This window comes from Pteronotus mesoamericanus, unplaced genomic scaffold, assembly GCF_021234165.1.
Source record: "Pteronotus mesoamericanus isolate MK-2021 breed Mesoamerican mustached bat unplaced genomic scaffold, CSHL_Meso_final contig_350, whole genome shotgun sequence".
Lineage (NCBI taxonomy): Eukaryota > Metazoa > Chordata > Mammalia > Chiroptera > Mormoopidae > Pteronotus > Pteronotus mesoamericanus.
The window spans coordinates 72,855-92,446 of record NW_026555140.1 but is presented as its reverse complement, the minus strand read 5'-3'; the positions used below and the strand labels follow the sequence as shown (position 1 = coordinate 92,446).

Genomic DNA, 19,592 nt, shown 5'->3' with positions numbered 1-19,592 from the left:
CTCACTGAAGGCTCCAGGAGAACCCTCTGCAAGTCGCTGGAGCTCCCTTCCTGGGCACTGTGTCCTACGGATTCGGGCTGCCTTGGGCCCCTCAGTCTCTGTGGGACACTCTGGGCGCTGTGTGGGTTTCTCTTTGCTGCACTGTGGCCTGGAAAATACACAGTAGCCGGGGCGCTTGACAGGCTCTCTCCGGGATCACCGCTTTCACTGTCTGTTGTCCAGAGCATGAACACTGTTGTTTTCCGCAGAGTCAGTGTTTCACTTGTTCAATGCTGGAGAATAAGGCCAGTTCGTGTTCTTCTATCACCGATGAGCAGGCGTTCTTCCTGTACTTGGGCACCAGTTCTGGGTGCAAATGCTGAGACCATCCCTCCAGACTGGGGGCTTACCTTTTCCCTCTTCTGATGTTGCCATTTGCTGAACAGAATTTCGGTTTTAGTGATCTCCAGTGTATCTGTCTTTGCTTTTTGTGTCCTAAGAAGCCCTGCCCTGAAATCATAAGATGCTCTGTTATGTGTTATTTTTTAATCTTTTGTATTTATCTACAAGCCTCTTGGAATAGTTTTTTTGTTTGTTTGTCTTTGTTTTTGTTTTTGTTTTTTGCACATGGTAGGATGTCAAGATTGATTTCCACCCCAGACCCTGATATCAAGTGGACCCATCACATTTTCCTCATTGCTCTGCAGTGCCTTTTAATGGACGATTATAAGTTACTTAAAGTGCTCGTTGTGATTATTTGATGTATGTATACCTTTGAAAGGATTCTTTTCATCTAAACAATGAACTCATCCATCATCTCACTTTTGGTTCTTTTTTTTTTTTTTTTTTCTTTTTAATTGCAGACAGCATTTAAGTTCTACTCTCTGCAAATTTCAATTGTACGATATGGAGTCAACAACTATAGACACTTTTTGCCTAATCGCCTCAGAGCTTATTCATGTTATAGCTGAAAGTCTGTACCCTTTTACTTCCTTCTCCCTAGCTCTCTAACATCCCAGCCCCCACATTCCTTCTTGCTTTCTACACTCTCTTGATAATTGTAGCTTTTTAAAAGTGTTTTGGTCACACTTTGTTACTTGGATTTGTTAAAGTTCTTAGAACATTTACTCCCCGTTATCATTTGTAAGACTTTGAGGAAACCATATCAATGTGGTCAGAATTTAGGCCTTGGCTGGATTAGTGAAGTTGGTAATGGCACATTTCACTGGTCCCTGTTGGGAGGCTGAGAGTTAGCTACCGCTCAGGGCCAGTTATTGACATTCCCTTCCCTGGCATTTGTAAATGTACTTGAGTTGGCTTTATGATAATGAGAGCTTCACTGATAACTTCAGCTGACTTTTTTCTTCTCTCTTTAAGTATTTGAATCATTTGTGGATTATGTGGCAGTAGAACAACTAGACGGTGACAACAAATACGACGCCGGGGAGCATGGCCTGCAGGTAATTTGGAAATTTTTGTGCCGGTGTCCTGGCGTAGCTTTTCACTTTCGCCTGAACTTTTTTGCGTAATTGTGAACTAACAATTTCCTCCTATCTTTTTGTATTCTGCTGGTATTTAGAACTCCGAGGAATTTTATTTTAGTCCAGACATTGTTTTAGAGAGCTGGGGGTGTGTCACTGGTATGATGGAATGGGATGGGGGTTGGGAAGGGGGCAAGGAAGGTGTTAGCAGGAAATTGAAGTAGAGCTTGTTAATCAGAGGTAGAGCTGTCACCTAGCACATCTGAGACCCTGTCCCTGTGTTTGAAGACTTTCTTCCATTTCATCTATTATTCTGTTTCTCCCCTGACTGATGTCAGTGCATGGGGTTCTCCTCAGTTTCTGTTGGTGATAAGTAGAACTTGTTGTTGGCATGCAGTCTGGCGTTGGCCGGTGTTGTGCTCTTTTGTGTGATGGAGGTGGCAGTTTTCTGAGGATCACGACTTCTAGACTGAGGAGCGCACTTTCTGTTATTTGTTCCATGGTAGTTAGTATCCGTGTTTGTTTTCCCCATCGCCCTTCAGAAACTCCAGGCTTCTGGCAGAGCCGTGAGCATCAGATAAAAGGGGCGCGCAGTGACCGGTTTCTGGCTGCCAGTCATGCTGGTGGGTGGGTCATCAGCACCGTCTCCGGACTAGGCCTCCAGGGTCTCTGTTGCAGCCTCATGACCTTGGCTCATAGGCTCAACTGATTTACTGTTTTTCAGATCATCCTGTGTTTACCAAGCCTGCTAATTTATAACTCGCAGTACCAGTTTGCAATGGGCCGTAGCTCTGCCCTCCTGCTTGGTCAGGCCACTGAGGGCACCAGGTTGCTTATCAGAAAGTCTCTTTGCAAACATGCATGTGGATGTGCTAGGAGACACTTCTGTGTTAACTCAGAAGAATTGTCTTTATCCACGCTGGATATTTGGGGTCTGGGCAAGCAATGCGTACTTCAGAGTCATAGTCTCAGTGGAGAAGGGTGGAGAAACAGAATTCTTTCATTATCCTTTCAAGTTGTACTGAAACCATGCCATTCCTTTGTGTGGTAGTAGGTTCTTGGGATTCGTGTTTTTTTTCTCCTCCAGATACCCTGTCTTCTTAAATGTGCCAGTGTACGCTGTAGAACATTGCCAAGTAGGTTTGCCTTGTCACAGCCACCTCTAGCAGGGAGACATCCTGCAGCAGGCGTTGGAAGAGGGTTTGCAGTGCAGTGGGAAGGTCTGGATAGGAAGTATGCCTGATCAGGGTCGCTGATGGCCTGGCAGTGGTTGGGTTTGGCAGAGGCTTATTTTAGTGAGGAATAAAGCCGCCTGAGGTGGGGCAGAGATGGAGAGAGGTGTGAGAGCTGCGGAGTCACAGGTCGCTCCAGAGAAGCCGAGTTTAGAATTCGGTGGGTGTCCTGTAGCACAGAGGCTGGCAGTAACTGGGGAAAGGCCGTGTAGGTGGTAAAAGGGTCTGCTGACACTGACTCAGGACATTCTTTAGACGGGGGTCTGAATGGTAAGGAGTGAGTGTATACTCCAGTGTGTGTGTTTTTAAGTTAACATAAAAGTCCAGGGAAGGGAAGCTGGCTGCTTAGCGTCCTCCCAAGCATGACTGTAGGTGGTGCTCAGCACAGCTCAGCTTACGTAATTGTAACCAGTCTTCTGTGTTTTCATGTAGTGTTTTTTTTTAATGTGTTCCTCATATTCTTCCATGTTTAATGACTAAATAACACATCCGAAAGTGACGAAGCTTTAATTTACTTAGCTATTCCCCTACGGCTGAATATCAAGGTAGAATCTAATCCAAAGGGGAACTCTTTCACAAGCTGTTAGAGGATTATTTTAATAGCACTAAATGCAGGTCTAAACAACATTTTAAAGGCACCTTAGATGGATCACTGCCTCTTCCCACCAGAAATCCCCAACATGTTCCAGTCTTACTGAAACGCTGTTGCTTTCATTGCTTTAAGAAATAAGTAGCGGTGAACTAAATTTGCATTTCTTTTTCAATGTTCAGGAAGCAGAGAAAGGTGTGAAATTCCTAACATTGCCACCAGTGTTACATCTACAACTGATGAGATTTATGTATGACCCTCAGACGGACCAAAATATCAAGATCAATGATAGGTAATCTAGAGTGGGGTATGGAAGTTGAGGTTTACTCATCACTTGGATTTTTAGGGGGTTAATCTTAGTGCTTTGTTTAGTCTTTCCGCACACATACACTCAGTCAGTCACTCACTCACTACTCACTCACTCGGTGTCCTCGCTGATTTATTTAGGTTTTCCTTCCACCTAGGTGTCCAAGAACTGTAATTTTACAGGGACAATTTTTCTTCTGGGGTTGCCCCCTTTGTATCTTTCTGTCAAGGTGCACCAGCCCCTCTCCACCGTGGCAGCCAATGTCTGTGAGGAGAGGGTGCTTTCTGCTCCAGCGACTTTGCCATCACCACAGTGTAGGTGTCACCTCAGGACTGGAAGTTGGTATTACTGTTTAAACAGGATTCTCCAGTATTTTGTAATATCTCAATTGGTGTTGACATGTAGAATGCAGTACCGATGTCAGGGATGCTGAAGTAGGTGTACATGTGCCCCATTTGAGATTCTTTTGTATTTTAAGAATCTAGAAAATAGTATTTTTAAGTAGTGGATTCTTAAAATACAAAACACAAGGATGATACTATATACTGAGTTATCTGGTTTAGAAAACAACTTTTATCTGGATTAGTTCGAGCACCAGTTTTGTAGAGAATAGAGGTTGGTCAGTCACTCTTCAGACTTGAAGGGCAAAGCTAACCCAGTCAGATTATTTGCAGCCAGCTGGGTCTCTGATTCTCTATTGTCGCCCTTTACTGTGGACTCTATAAGCAATCATCTCCACTAGATGCCACAGAGGCAGTGTACAGAGTAAGTCCAAGCTGCTGGTATGTTTTGTTGGGTCCTTACCTTGGTTTTCTTTCTATTTTTATTGGAACTAGTTTCCCACATTTCAAAATTACATGATTTCACATAAAAGTCCACATTTCTGGCATTCTGTAGGAACCGAGAACGTAAGGTGACGATGAGCCGGATTTCCCAGCCCAGGAATTCCGTGGTGGGCTGGCACGCTCGGGGGCTGCGCCCCCAGGGTCAGTGCGCGCTCCACCTTGGTCCTCACCGGCCCCCCGCACTTCCTGCCTTCCTCTGACAGCGCTCCCACTTACCATGTAATTGAAATGGTTATGGAGCCAGTAAGTTAAAAATAAATAGAGGCCAGGATATCCTTAGAAATCACAGGGTAGAGTTTCTTTTTTACATGTCCTCCTTATCCAAATTTGATTTTTCCCATGTGTCTCATACCAGCAGGACATCCTTAGTGTTCTCGGTCCTGCTCTGTCAGAACCATTCATGACACACGTTCAGTACTACTTACATTCCAGAAAAGTCACACTGTACGTTTGTCACAAAACTGATTGTTCGATCATAGCTTTGAATTTACAATTCTGTTAGGTATCTCGGTGCTTTATGGGCATTTTTCTCATATCTAGCTTCAAAGTTTGTATTGATGTAGGAACAATCCATTCTAATGAGTAGGAGCTTCCTTAGGAAGTAGTTTATCGGGCCTCGCAAGTCAAATTCATTCTTCCCTTTCCGAATAAAGATGAACCAAGTCAATTAGAAGGTCTAGGAATAAAAAAAGCCTAAAGATGAAGTTTTTTATGTGTAAATGAAATCTGGATTGCTTTAAAAAAATTTTTTTTTTAAAATAGGTTTGAGTTTCCCGAACAGTTACCGCTTGATGAGTTTTTGCAAAAAACAGATCCTAAGGACCCTGCAAATTATATTCTTCATGCAGTCCTGGTTCATAGTGGAGATAATCATGGTGGACATTATGTGGTTTATCTAAACCCCAAAGGGGATGGCAAAGTAAGTGCTGGGCTGGGGGCAGAGTAGGATGTGCTGCTCTACATCTGGGGATTACACTGATGCTCAGCCTCAGCCTTTTCCTGATTCTGCCTTATGGCCTTGTTAGCAAAGGATTCCTCCTGGCTTCTGACTTATCTGTATGTTCTCTTATGTATTAGTGGCTGACACTTTAAAGGTCAATGGTAAATTAGTGATTATCTTCAGGTATCTCTGTCAATATTGAATGTTGGACTCCACAGCACCTCTCACATCTAATATGAGGCACTTATTTTCCACTTACAAATAGCAAAAGAATAATCACTGGCCTGGGCAGCAAGGCAGCATCGATTGCATGATATTCCACACGCCCCATTGTCCACACAGTAATGCTCCATCTTTTCCTGGTTCACGTGGATCTCGCCACATAATCTTCACCAAACAGGGCAGATGAGGTTCTCCAGACCTGCGTCTAGGAGCATAGGGCCCGTGAGAACCGCAGCAAAGCTGGAGCCTACCTAGCTTGTGCTCAGCGAATGCCACAGCAGCAGACCTCTGTGAGCCTGTTACTGTGAGAATGAGTTCCAAAATGATCAATCCATGGCGAAGAGACTGAAGAACTACATGCAAGTTCTGTCTTTATTTTACAGTCAGGCCTTACTTGCTGTGATAATGTCATGAGACAGGATCAATGTCCCATTTAATTTTTTGAACCACACCATACAAATTTCAATTTTACTAGCTGAGGTAGGTGCATTCTGTGTAGCCTGCCTAACTCTGTAAAGGGTTGTAGTGTCAGTAGATTGAACCTAAGTATGAGGTGGGCTGGGTAGATTATAGACATTGCCGGTGGTAGAATATTAGCAGTTCCCCAAAGTATGGAACAAGGACGGCAGAAGGACTGTTGAGTTTTCTCAGAGGGATGCCTGAGGCAGAGTCTGGTTCATGACAGCATTAGACAGTCAGTTCTAGGAAAAGTGTGCCCTAGAGTTGGCGTGCTTCCCCAAGCGCTTTCTCTCTGCTGATGTCTCATTGCCCTCCCGCGCAGTGGTGTAAATTTGACGACGATGTGGTGTCGAGGTGTACGAAAGAAGAAGCAATCGAGCACAATTACGGGGGCCACGATGACGACCTCTCTGTCCGGCACTGCACGAACGCGTACATGTTGGTTTATATCAGGGAGTCCAAGCTGAGTGAGTAGGGGTGTCTGTTGTGCTCCACACCGTCGTGAGCTCTGTGGTACCATGAATCATTGCCGTGGCGTTTTAGGCCACGTTAAAGGGGACCTAAAGTGTGTCTCCTGTCCAAACACGTTTCCTTCTTCTTTTGCCTTATGCACAACATCTAGGAGCAGGGTGGGTTGGGCTTGTGGGCTTGATGTGGTACTCGTGACACCACGCAATTGGACTTTACTCTAGACTGCTATATTATTGACGAGGTAAACCTGGGACCTTCTACGAAGGGGAAAGTAGAACCTGACAGAAGTGATCGAAGATGCATTTGTCCCGTAGGTGAGGTGTTACAAGCTGTCACCGACCATGATATTCCTCAGCAGCTGGTGGAACGATTACAGGAAGAGAAAAGGATCGAGGCCCAGAAGCGGAAGGAGCGTCAGGAAGCCCATCTCTACATGCAAGTGCAGGTCAGCCTCAGTCTCCCGTGGCCCTGTGGCGTCTGGGGCTCCGGGGAGGCCTGCTGAGAGCTAAACCGCTCCGAGTGCTGGCATGAAGTTAGGCTTTTGCCGACGGACCAGGGATTGTTCTGGGCAGCCCCTTCAGCATTTTTAACTGAGTGACTGCACAGACCAGTTCCCCGACCCCTTGGAATATACACACCGGTTCCGGGTCAGGACTAAGATGTGAGAAGTGCTCAGGCCAACACATCAGAGTATTTATAAAAAGTACAGCGGGGTTTAGAGGGTGGAGGTCTCGGTGAAAGTGTGCATAAGAAGCAGGAGCTCCCGTCGGGAGGCAGAGCACAGCCCACACGGGGCGCGCGCAGGTGGCACTCCAGGCTGTGGAAAAACCTGACACACAGGACTGAGAAGGAAGGACTCCAACCTGGGAGGTGAACGTCCAGATGGTCTTTGTTGGTGACTCTGTTTCAATATTAGGAAACAAAGAAGCATCATTTTTACAAGTTAATTGCCTGGGGAAAGGGGCATTGTAACTTCTGTCTTTATAATATTTGGTGATCAGCATATTAGTGGATTTCTACCTAATGCTTATTGATGAGTTGAGAGCAGCTGCATGAAAATGGAGGTGGTTGTCTTCTTTAAGTGCATACCTTGATTTAGTTCATTTTGAAACATTTCTCTTGGGCCTTCTGAAGGAGGTTCCTGGAAGCAAGACTAGTTGTTTTTAGCATTTTACTACTTGAGCTTTTTTTTGATCGGTGCCATCTTATTTTCTTTTGTTTGTCATGTGTTTTGTAATGGTGCGTATTTTCAGATAGTTGCAGAGGACCAGTTTTGTGGCCACCAAGGAAATGATATGTACGATGAAGAAAAAGTGAAGTACACTGTGTTCAAAGTATTGAAAAACTCTTCGCTTGCTGAATTTGTCCAGAACCTCTCTCAGACCATGGTGAGTGCCAGTTGCTCTGCCGATGGTTATTTTGGCTTCCAAGTCCCACCCTCCTTCTTTGTATTGGACAAATTGTACCTTTTGTGGTAGGTGTTGTGTCCAGTCACTGCCTGAGAAGTGGTGGTTAGTGATCTGATGTTATTTCCTTCTTTGTGGTGCTTGTGTCTACCCTGTGACCTAATCCTTCAATTTGGTATGAAGGGAAGGAAGTTGAATGTGAACATGAATCTTCTCTTTAATACCTCCTCCTTTTTTTCTCCCTGTAAAATGGAATCTTCAGTCTTGAAATATTAGTGATCTTGAAGGCAGTTCACTGTTGCACAAATCAGCAGGCAGAGGTGTAGTAAAATATGTTTTTCTTAAAATCATGGGATAATTATATTCATACAGAATTGACATATGAACTGATTTGGTTTTAATTAAGTTGAAACTTTTTTTCCCCAGGGATTTCCACAAGATCAGATTCGGTTATGGCCAATACAAGCCCGGAGGAATGGAACCAAACGACCAGCAATGCTAGAAAACGAGGCAGATGGCAATAAAACAGTAAGTGTTATAACAATTACACATGTCAGTGTACTCTACTGTTGGCCTGGCAGCACATCTCCCCTTTTGTCCAGTTAGATACATTTTCTTCAGTATACAAGTATAGTTTTTCACTCTTCCATTCACCATTAAAATTTTACTAAAATTGGCATCTTTTTGAAATAGATGATTGAGCTCAGTGATAATGAAAACCCTTGGACAATATTCCTGGAAACAGTTGATCCAGAACTGGCTGCTACTGGAGGAACATTGCCCAAGTTTGATAAAGATCGTAAGTGCCTACCAAACACCCAACCACCTTCAGAGCAGTAGTGTTGGATTCCTGGGCCATTGTTCTAAACACACAATGTTAAGCATTACTCCCTTGCAAAGCAATCTCGTTAATTCCAAAAATGCTCATTCGGCCCCTGTCATGGTCAAGGCTTCCTGATGAAGTGAAGTACGACTGGCTATGGGTTGTAGTGTCCTGGGAAAGGGAGAAGGTAGCAGTGTTGAGTTGGAATAATTCCATCTTTAGTCTTGGCTCTCATGTTTTTCTGATCATATTGGTGTTTTATATATTGGACAGATTATATAGAGCAAGGGTTGCAAACTTTTTCTGTCCAGGTCCAGATAGTAAATACAGTTGACCCTTAAATAACATGGCCTTGAACTGCAGGGGCCTGCTTATACGTGGAGTTTTAAAAATATGTACTGTATGTATTTTTTCTTACCTATGATTTCCTTAATAACCTTTTCTCTAGCTTTAGTGTAAGAATATAATATACGATACATATAACATAGAAATATGTGCCAATCAATTATCTGTTAGCTTCTGGTCAACAGTAGACTATTAGTTAAGTTTTGGGGAGTCAATAGTTACACATAAATTTTTGACTGCTTGGGAGGGTTCCCCCAGTCCCTGAGTTGTTAAGGGTCAACTATATTTCATTCATTGTGGGCCATGTGGTTTCTACCTGTCATTGTAGCATGAAAGTGGCCACAGAGGATGTGTAAGTGAACAGTCTGGCTGTATTCCAGCACTACTTGATATACAAAACAGGTGGGTCAGCAATAGCTGGTGTGGCTCAGTGGTTGAGTGCTGGACTGCAAACTGAATGGTTGCTGGTTTTATTCCTGGGCAGGGCATATACCTGGGTTGGGGCCAGGTCCCCCTTGGGGGCTTGTGAGAGGAAGCAGATTGATGTTTCTCTCTTTCTTCCTCTCTTCCCCTCTGTCCATAAAAAAAAAAATAAAATCTCTAAAAAAACACATTGGGTCAAAGTTTGCTATAAGATTTTATTTTTATTGCTATAAGTGGTCACTTCTCCAGCAAAGATACACAACCATTAACATATATTCACCATGATAACACTCAGCCATGTAGTCAGTACCAGGTTTTAAACCTAGGGTTCCTAAATTCACTTATCCACACTGCGTCACATGGAGAATGCTTGGAGTGATGCTGCAGTTACAGGCCTCCTGTGACACAGTAACTTTTAGATGCCGTAAGCTGACATTTCAGTGGTTCACTAAGTTTACTACTACTGATTTTTTAAGAGTAAGTTACTGAGTGTTAAGGTGCTAACCAAACCTGTTTATGAACCTTGTAGATGATGTGATGTTATTTTTGAAGATGTACGATCCCAAAACACGGAGCTTGAATTACTGTGGGCACATCTACACACCGATTTCCTGTAAAATCCGTAAGTTTACTGCACTCACCTTCCGAGTTGATTTGGCTAAAGCCTTGGTGTATTACAGCTTTGGATTCTTTGCTTTTCTTTCTCCTAGGTGACTTGCTCCCAGTTATGTGTGACAGAGCAGGATTTGCCCAAGATACTAGCCTTATCCTCTATGAGGTTTGGATGGTTTATTTTTCCATAATCAATCCATTATTAGTGGTTTGGAGAGGGTTTGGAGTGTTCATTGCTTGTTTTGCTAGTCCTAAATTTATGTGTGATGTCTACAGCTGGGGTGCCCTGGAGTTGATGCCACATTTGTAGATTTGTGATTTTGACCAACTGAGGATCGATCAGTGATGATTACGTCTTTATGGCTATATTTTCCAATTAGCGTTTTAACTAATTAAAATATAAGGCCGCTACAATTGGGTGTAGAGACAATACATACAGTACGTGGCCATATTAAACATTAGACAAGTGTTGCATTATAACTATTCCATTTCTTCACTCTAGGAAGTTAAACCGAATTTAACAGAGAGAATTCAGGACTATGATGTGTCTCTTGATAAAGCCCTTGATGAACTAATGGATGGTGGTATTATAGTGTTTCAGAAGTACGTATTTTTTTAAGGATCTTATCACTTTTTGCTAACGTAGAAAGTATTTATTTCCTGTGTCCTACAACAGCAAAGAAAATTGTGTCTAGACCATGAGTCGCATTTTGTTTGAAGTTCTTCACAACGCTGACAGAAGTTAGCTGTCTCTGGGTTTTGGAATTAGGGGTGGTGAGCATTTTCATCATTTAATGCTCTGATATCCTAAAAATGTGCACACATCATGATAACTGTTAGTAGGGTGGCAAAACTCTTTATGAGATAGCAAGATTGCATTCCTTCCCTTAAAATATAGGGCATTTCTTAGAAAGTACCTACTTAGGTAATTGAGTTAAACTTGTCTGTAAAACCTGCAGCTCTGGGGTCTTCGTCTAAAGCAGCCTGGTGTTGCCTATTCCTTGCTCTGGAAGTGTCTCACTAGGACATTCCTGACATGGGTGGTGGGCAGGGCATGGAATGTAGTGGCCCACAGCAGGGCCTGGCACGCTTTTGTCATATGGGACGGGCACTCAGTATTTCAGGCTTAGCGACTACTCGATCCTGCTGCCTGGGTCTGAAAGGGCCGCCTGTGGACTCCTGATCAGACCACAGGCTCTGCCACGGCCAGCTGTGTGGGCCTGTTCTTCACCTGAGTCCTGCCCCTGTCTGTAGAGGAAAGGGCACTGGTCTTTGTATTGAGATGCTGGACAGGAAGCAGTTAGTACTGTGTGTGGCCCAGAGCACATCTTCTATAGGTGACTGCCTTTCTTCAGTGTCCTTGGCTTACAAAGATAGCTGCGAGGACCCCAGCCTGCTGGAATTTGACCCTAAGCGTATAGCCACACCTGTGGGTATCAGTGTTGCTTGAGATGAAGACCCTGGCCTGGGCTTTGATTCAGCCTGCAAATTGTTTTCTCTTCCCCCAGGGACGACCCTGAAAATGACAACAGTGAATTACCCACTGCAAAAGAATATTTCAGAGACCTCTACCACCGTGTTGATGTCATTTTCTGTGATAAGACAATCCCTGATGATCCTGGATTTGTGGTCACGTTATCAAATAGAATGAATTATTTTCAGGTATTTGATAAATGCTCTTCTCCCTTCAGATTCCACACTAGAGAGACCAAGTTCTTAAAAAATTCTTGCTGATGAGTCTGATGGATTGGGTTCAGGAGAAGGTGCTAGTCCCATTGTTTGAGGAAATTCATAACTCAAGTGGATTGTGTTAAGATCACCATGGGACCAAAATGGTTCTTTCCTCAGCCTCTACTCCCTAATCTACTACGACATCCACCCGCAGTCTTGTCCTTTAAAACCTTCTTTACGTTGTACAGTTTTGTTTCAGAGATAACAGTGGTAACAGCTCCTTTGCTTCAGGTTTAACATTGCCAAATGTAAAGCATTAAAAAAAAATTAATCAGAAAATTTAAAAATCTGTAGACTTCACCATTAAAGTGCAAAATCCTTTAAAAGTTGCCTTCATCAGATATGCTACTCCTATGGGTATGCTTTATTCTTGGTAGATAGTAAATTCCTAGGGCATTTAAATTGAGGCTATTCATTTCACACTTCTTTAAGAACATGAGGCAACTAGTTAATGATGGAGCTTATAAGCAAATTTCAGTTTATTCCCGGAATGTGAACCTTTCTGATCTACGGTCCATTCCCTTTTCAGGTCGCAAAGACAGTTGCACAGAGACTCAACACTGACCCGATGCTGCTCCAGTTTTTCAAGTCTCAAGGGTAAGCCACACTCAGGGACACTCCATGTCTGGTTGTTACTACATGCTTTCCATAGGTCGTGGAGACATCTTTGAGCTAATTTTAATAAATAGCTGGCCTCATCACCTGACACCATTTTTTGCTTAGTTTCAGATATAGAATTGTCACCACTCATATCTTGACCACACTACTCCAAGAACTCAAACTGACATGTCATCTAAAGTCAGCCTGATCTAAAGTTTGGCAGCCTCATCTACAGTCAGACTTACTTTAGATATGTCATCAATAAATACATCCCCCCTGCCATGTGTTCAGTGGGCATTGTCCCAGCCATACTTCTCTGTGCTGTGTGACCATTGCCGAGAGCGTTGAGGTGGGACAGCCAGAGGGAATGTAGACTCGGGAAATAGGAGCATTAGAGTGGAACCCTGTGCCAGGTCCCAATTTCAAGTCAGGTGCAAGGCCAGTGGTTTGCTTTTCTGCTCACTCACAGATACTTGTTTCAGGCAAATAAATAAATAAGTCATTTATTTATATGCTGTTTTCTTGTGTAGTTATAGGGATGGCCCAGGTAATCCTCTTAGACATAATTATGAAGGTACTTTAAGAGATCTTCTACAGTTCTTCAAGCCAAGACAACCTAAGAAACTTTACTATCAGCAGGTATGAGTCCAAATTAATGTAAACATGGGTAATAAAAAAGAAGCCTTGAGTATTTGTGGAAGCATATCTAAAATAAGCCTCTCTTTTCTTAATAGCTTAAGATGAAAATCACAGACTTTGAAAACAGGCGAAGTTTTAAGTGTATATGGTTAAACAGCCAATTTAGGGAAGAGGTAAGTAAGTTTTTTTTATTGGTTTGAGTTTTTATTTTTATGGGAGCTTGTCTACGGTTTCTACCTCCCCAGACCTTGAAAACTAAAATGACAAATGAAAGCACAATGATTGAACGCGTGTTACAGAGCCTTGGGCCCGAGGCTGCAGAGATTTGGGTCCCGTCCTGCCACCACCTCTAGGCCCTGGGGGATGAATAACAATGTCATCTGCCTGGACCCTTCGGGAACTCTTTCTTACTGGTTTGGACATCTCAAGTCAGTGCACTGCTGCTTGGCCAAGGGCAGTATTTCTCTGAAACCAGTTCAGATGTCAGAGAGTGCAGCCGCTCTCCAAGTGAAGCACACACCAACTGTGCTGGGCATTTACTTCAGAAGTTACTCACACAGGCTGCTCCAGCACCCTGTGCTTATTGTGCACAGAACACATGACATGCCCAGCCATACCTTAGGTGGTGGTTCTAGAAAGGCTCTTCTAGACATTAGGTGGTGGTTCTAGAAGGGATGCTCTAGACGTTAGGTGGCGGTTCTAGAAGAGCTGCTCTAGACATTAGGTAGTGGTTCCAGAAGGGCTGTTCTAGATCTGGAGTCCTTTTCACTTTTCTTGCTCTGCCAGTTTTGAGGGATAATTTGAGCCTCAAGCCATAGACATTCACACCTGTGTGGAGTTGATCAGGATGACATTATAGGCCCACCTCTGGTCATGGTCTAGGTTAATTAGTCTTCTTTCTCACTGTGCTGAGAATCGGAAAGGCTTGTAGATGATCTTTCATGGGGATCATTTCCTGAGAAGCTGTCCTGGAAATGGCAAACTTTCTGCACTAAAATGGCATTTTTTTAAAATTTTTTTTTAATGTATTGAGATGACATTGGTTAATAAAATTATAGAGGCTTCAGGTATATAGAAAGTGGCATTTCTTAAGGTCCCCTCATTACTCTGAGTCCCAGGTTTGGGCAGATAGTCTGAGTTAACTCAGACATCAGCCATTCTGGCAGGAATATAAATGAGGAAGTGCTGGGGAGCTAGAGACAGTTGAGGATGTCCTATAGTGCTTTTTTCCCTGTCTTCAAGCAAAATTGGTTTGCTGTAGCAGACCCTTTGTGTTTTCTTTAAAGCATTTGTTTCATCTTGTCATTTCTCAGGAAATAACACTATATCCAGACAAGCACGGGTGTGTCCGGGACCTGTTAGAAGAATGTAAAAAGGCTGTAGAGCTTGGGGAGAAGACATCAGGGAAACTTAGGCAAGTACTTCCTGGAGCCCTAAGGTGGGCGGGAGGAGCGGTGGTACCAGCCCCGGACGTGCAGTTGTGTTAGTGGAAACTGAACACAGCCAAGAGCCCTTGTGCGTTGCCGCCAGGCTCGTCTCTTAGCCTGTCTTTCGCAACAGTTTTTAAATATTTCGCAGTTAACCCATTTTTCCCTCCCTTCTTCCCAGTCTCTTGATATGAACTACCAATAGTAAAACCGTGATACTCAGGTAGAAAGGCGAAGCAGAGGAAGGCTGTGATTCAGTAGAATGATAACTGAAACTGAGAAAAGCTGCCGTGATTGTATTTGAGAAACTGGGCCACTACAGATCCGTGTAGCCATCATTCAGGCTGTGGGAAGCAGCTGCAGATGAGGAACAGTTTTTATTTCGGCGGGGGCGGGCGGGGGGATGGCGCTTTTCTTAGCATGTCACCGTGCAGTCAGCTTCAGGGGAAAACAGCCCTTGTGGCTGTGGACTCCTGGAACGTTTTCTCCCTGATATTATTAAAAGGAGACCTTTATTCTCTAAAGGGTAAGTGAGAACAATATGACAAGTCCCGCCTGGTGTGGGACTATTGGAGGGAAGGTCCGCAGAGTTGCAGGAGACTCGGCTTAACCGCCCGTTGCAAGTTGGATGGGAGGCTCCCCTTGACTCCCCTTGAATCACAGGCATCGAGGAGCCAGCTGACCGGTGCCGAGTCTGCCCCCCGGATGGCTGCTTTTGACATTCCAAATCTTTTGAAAAGAAAGAAGTGTATCTTGATAGCTTTATAATAAGAAAGCTATTTGTCATTCTTTATTTTTCACATGAATTTATATCTTTCACCCCTACCCTGTTTTGTACAGGCTGCTAGAAATTGTAAGCTACAAAATTATTGGTGTGCACCAAGAAGATGAACTATTAGAATGTTTATCCCCTGCGACGAGTAGAACGTTTCGAATAGAGGTAACTGTCCCTTTCTCGGCAGTGGCGAGAGTTCTGAGCCCTTGGTGGGCGGGGCAGCTGTCAGTCACCTGTTGCACTGTCTTACTGAGATAGAATATACGTAATGTGGAATTTACCATCTTAAGCGTACAGTTTAGTGGCATAAAGTACATTCGCACTGTTGAGCACTAGTCACCTCCATCCATTGCCACTGGAGAAGATCCTCATCTTCCCCAGTGGACACCTTGTATCCATTAACACTTTCCCTCCCCCAGCCTCTGGCGACCGCCATTCACTTTCACTGAATTTGACGACACTAGGCACGTCATATAAGTAGAATCAAGTGGTATTTGGACTTTGAAATGCATTAATTGCAAATGTTGGCCACCGCACAGCTCCATTCAGAAACTGGGTCTCTGTTGGTTTCTGGAGCAGCTGCAATTTCCACAGTAACTGGGAAAACCCATTATTTGGTGTCTTCAGATTTAGGTCTATTCTTGAAAACTTAGATATATTCTGGCTCTGAACTCTTACCATTGTGACAAGAGCCAACTGTGGCATTTTGGCAACAATACGACCTACTTCCTCATTGGAGGAGCAGGTCAGAATTACACCATGGCCTTTTCTCTGCATTGAGTGCTTTACTCACCTGTGTTTAAAATATATTCCCAGGAAATACCTTTGGACCAGGTAGACATAGATAAGGAAAATGAGATGCTGATCACAGTGGCCCATTTCCACAAAGAAGTGTTCGGGACGTTTGGCATCCCATTTTTGCTGAGGATACACCAGGTGAGGTTTTGTGGGTAACAGGTTGAGCGTCCGTGCCAAAAGGTGAAGCCTCACACCGGTTGCGGACTAGCGTTGCTAAAGCCGGTTTCCCGCCTCGGCAAGCGGACGGTGGGCTTCGATGGCGTCCGCGTGGGCCACGAGCGGCTGCCCCAGTGCGACCCGGGTGTGTGAGCACTGCTGTCCTCTCCCGTTCGTAGGGCGAGCATTTCAGAGAAGTCATGAAGCGCATTCAGAGTCTGCTAGACATCCAGGAGAAGGAGTTTGAAAAGGTACGCACTTCCTGGACACGCATTGCCCTGCGGGCAGCCTTCTGGAATCTAGACTAGAAAAGCGGCCCCGGCTTTGCCCGCGGTGAGTTTTGCTGACATCCAGCAGTGATGGAGGAGTTTGCATTTTTGTCTTTTAGTTTAAATTTGCCATTGTGATGATGGGCCGGCACCAGTACATAAATGAAGATGAGTACGAAGTAAACTTGAAAGACTTTGAACCTCAGCCTGGTAAGAGCCCTGCCCGGGTCTTCCTTCCACGTGGGGTTGGATCTAAGCAGCAAGCGGTAAGTGGCTGGAGGTGGAGAGCCGCGGGGCCAGCCGCCGCCTCTTCCATTTCCACAACGGGGCGACCTGGGCTTCCTCGCCTCCTCGGTAAGAGGAGGGACAGCAGTAACGCATGAACTCTCCCAAGGCTTAAAGCATTGCACGCGGCTGAGAGAAGCGAGATCCAAGGCCGAGGTGTGGACGGCTCTGTGTGACTGGCAGGCTCTGACAGTGCCGCACTTAGACGCCACCGAGGCATTCGGTCAGGGTGTGGGTGCCCTTGGCCTCAGGTGCATGTGCAGCCCTGGAGCCCCAGCCTCACTGCGAGCCCGTACCCGGGCGTCGGCTCTGCGCGCGGGGGTCCTCGCGCTCCTTCTGTGGTCTCATCGCCCCTCTCTCCCCACCAGGTAACATGTCTCACCCTCGGCCGTGGCTAGGGCTCGACCACTTCAACAAAGCCCCAAAGAGAAGTCGCTACACTTACCTTGAAAAGGCCATTAAAATCCATAACTGACTTCCTCACCCCGTGTGTGCAAGGCAAGGACCGCGTGTGGGTGTGTGCCCCTTTTTAACAGCGAGAACTTTGGTACACGTGTGCTCTGGCCGAAGTCTTCAGCAAGAGGATTTGCTGCTGGTGTTAATTTTATTTTGTTGAGGCTGTTCGGTTTGGCTTCTCTGTATCTATTGACTGCCCTTTTTGAGCAAAATGAAGGTGTTTTTATAAAGCTTGGATGCCAATGAGAGTTATTTTATGGTAACCACAATGCAAGGCAACTGTCAGCATAATGGGGAGAAGAGGTTAGGGCAGGAGTCCCCAACCCCAGGGCCACGGACCCCGAAAGGTCTTGGCCTGTCAGGAACCAGGCTGCCAGGGGAGCTCGCCTGAGCTCCGCTTCCGGCCTCCACCCCTGCTCCGCCCCCACCCCTTCCACGTCCTTGGCAGATCAGGTCCCTGGTGCCAAAGAGGTTGGGGGCCGGTGGGTTAGTGGAACGCGGGGCACTGGCAAAAGGTCTAGTCCGTGTCTGGTTGGCATAAGGTGCCTGGCTGCCTCCCGGGGTCGCGGTCGCCACCCTGCCCGCAGCTAGTAGTCTTATGTTTAGGCTCGTCCAACGTTATTTCCTTTAGTTACACTTGCAGTGCCCTTCTGTGCATCTGTAAAGGCGAAACGGAGAAACTTCACAGGCTAATAAATAGCGCTCTTTCCCTTCACTGCGTGTCCTGTCGCCCCTTCCTTGGTTCCCTCCCCGGCTGCCTGGGTCTTTACAATAAACTCGTCTCGTTTCCGTCAGCCACTACTGTTCTGCAGCCCATCCGCAACGTGGATGCACTGAATACAGTCTGACAGACTTTCTGGGGTCTTTTTATTAAATGGAAAGCACTGTTAAGTACAATTAAGGTGTACTATGCTGCCTGTCGGCAGACTTAATGATCTCAAGAGTCCGTACGAGCAGGTGAAAAAATTACAGATCGAACTTTCTGAAAATGGAACGGATGGAACAAAAACAAAAACAGGAGAGCCATTTAGCAAAGAGGGGGCATGCTCACTAGTGGTTAGTAAGCTGTTGACTTTGTAAAAAAGTTAAAATTAAAAAAACACAGGAAAAATGAAATTGTATATTTAATGAATGAACATGTACAATTTACCACTGGGAGGAGGTGACTTTTTGTTGGGTGAATCTACAAGTGACTCTCACTGATGTTGATATTCATTGTGTGTAGTTTTATTTCAGTCCTGACCCTTCTATTTTGGAGCTAATGCCAGCTGCGTGTCTAGTTTTGAGTGCAGTAAAATAGAATCAGCAAATCACACTTATTTTCCATCCTTTTCCAGTATTTTTGTTTGTTTCTGTAGCAGCAGTGTACACCAACTCTTCCTGTATATTGCCTTTTTGCTGGAAAATGTTGTATGTTGAATAAAATTTTCTATAAAAAATTATAATTCAGTGAGTGACGTGGAAGTTGAGAAAGACTTCTGCCTTCCCAAAAAGGGGCCTGGGAAACCTTTTCATTCATAACAAGGTTTTACTGAGATACCGTCCCTCCTAATTTCAGTATTGCCGATGTACCATACTGGCTCCTTTCTTTTCCTTTTCTTGGTTGCCTCTGACTAGTCTCATTTAAGCTAAAGAAATAAAAGTTTTCCAGCTGGGAACCATGGACAAATGAGATGACCGGAAGTAGTAGTAAAATGGCAGAGGCGCAGTGCACGGCCATTGGCGTGGCCGTGGCCGCGGCGCTCCACGTGGCTCACGTCAGCGGCCGCCGTGCACTGTTTCGGGCTATGAGCTGGTCTGTACCCCCGGGTGACTCCTTCCCAGTTCCCGCCGCGACGTGTGTGTCTTCGTAGCCCTAGAGCTGCCCTTGGGCATTGTATGGATGGCACTGCCCCTCTCTTTTTCGGTGAATGTGTTGATTTTTTGTTTGTTTTAGGTTTTGGCTGAAGGTAGGTTAGTCTTGGGTAACTGGAACGATAATCTCCCTGAAGTTATTAAATGACTTTTTACAGAATTATTTTTTTCTACACTGTGGATGACATGTGCTTCATTGTCTTTTCCATCCACTATTACGCATCTGAGGTCACAAAAGTGATCCTGGGGCCAGGGATGGAGACACGCGGCCTTCCAAACAGCTCTCTCCGAAGCCCCGAGGATGTTCCTTCCTTCTCCCTCGAAGATGTCGATGTCTCACGTTGGTGATGCGAGTCCTGGAATGATGGGTCCCTGGCAACCATAGTGCAGCGGGAAGGAGAGGGGCCCACCCCGTGTGGACCTGGAAGCAGTGCGATGGAGGACAGGGTCACACAGTAAACTTAAAAG

At 45.0% G+C, this 19,592-nt stretch overlaps 1 protein-coding gene across 1 annotated transcript; it reads left to right on the top strand.

The window, feature by feature from the left end:
* Nucleotides 1–1,356: 1,356 nt before the first annotated feature.
* Nucleotides 1,357–18,946, top strand: LOC129073208 (ubiquitin carboxyl-terminal hydrolase 7; the record flags this gene model as incomplete). Its single annotated transcript, XM_054576902.1, has 21 exons — nt 1,357–1,439; nt 3,464–3,573; nt 5,196–5,352; nt 6,377–6,521; nt 6,840–6,970; nt 7,779–7,913; nt 8,358–8,459; nt 8,625–8,730; nt 10,052–10,144; nt 10,233–10,300; nt 10,637–10,737; nt 11,643–11,796; nt 12,395–12,462; nt 12,996–13,104; nt 13,200–13,277; nt 14,418–14,518; nt 15,372–15,471; nt 16,123–16,242; nt 16,440–16,511; nt 16,649–16,739; nt 17,183–18,946. Coding segments are annotated over 21 exons (2,231 nt in total), but the record flags the coding sequence as incomplete, so codon positions are not given.
* Between the last annotated feature and the right edge of the window lie 646 nt (nt 18,947–19,592).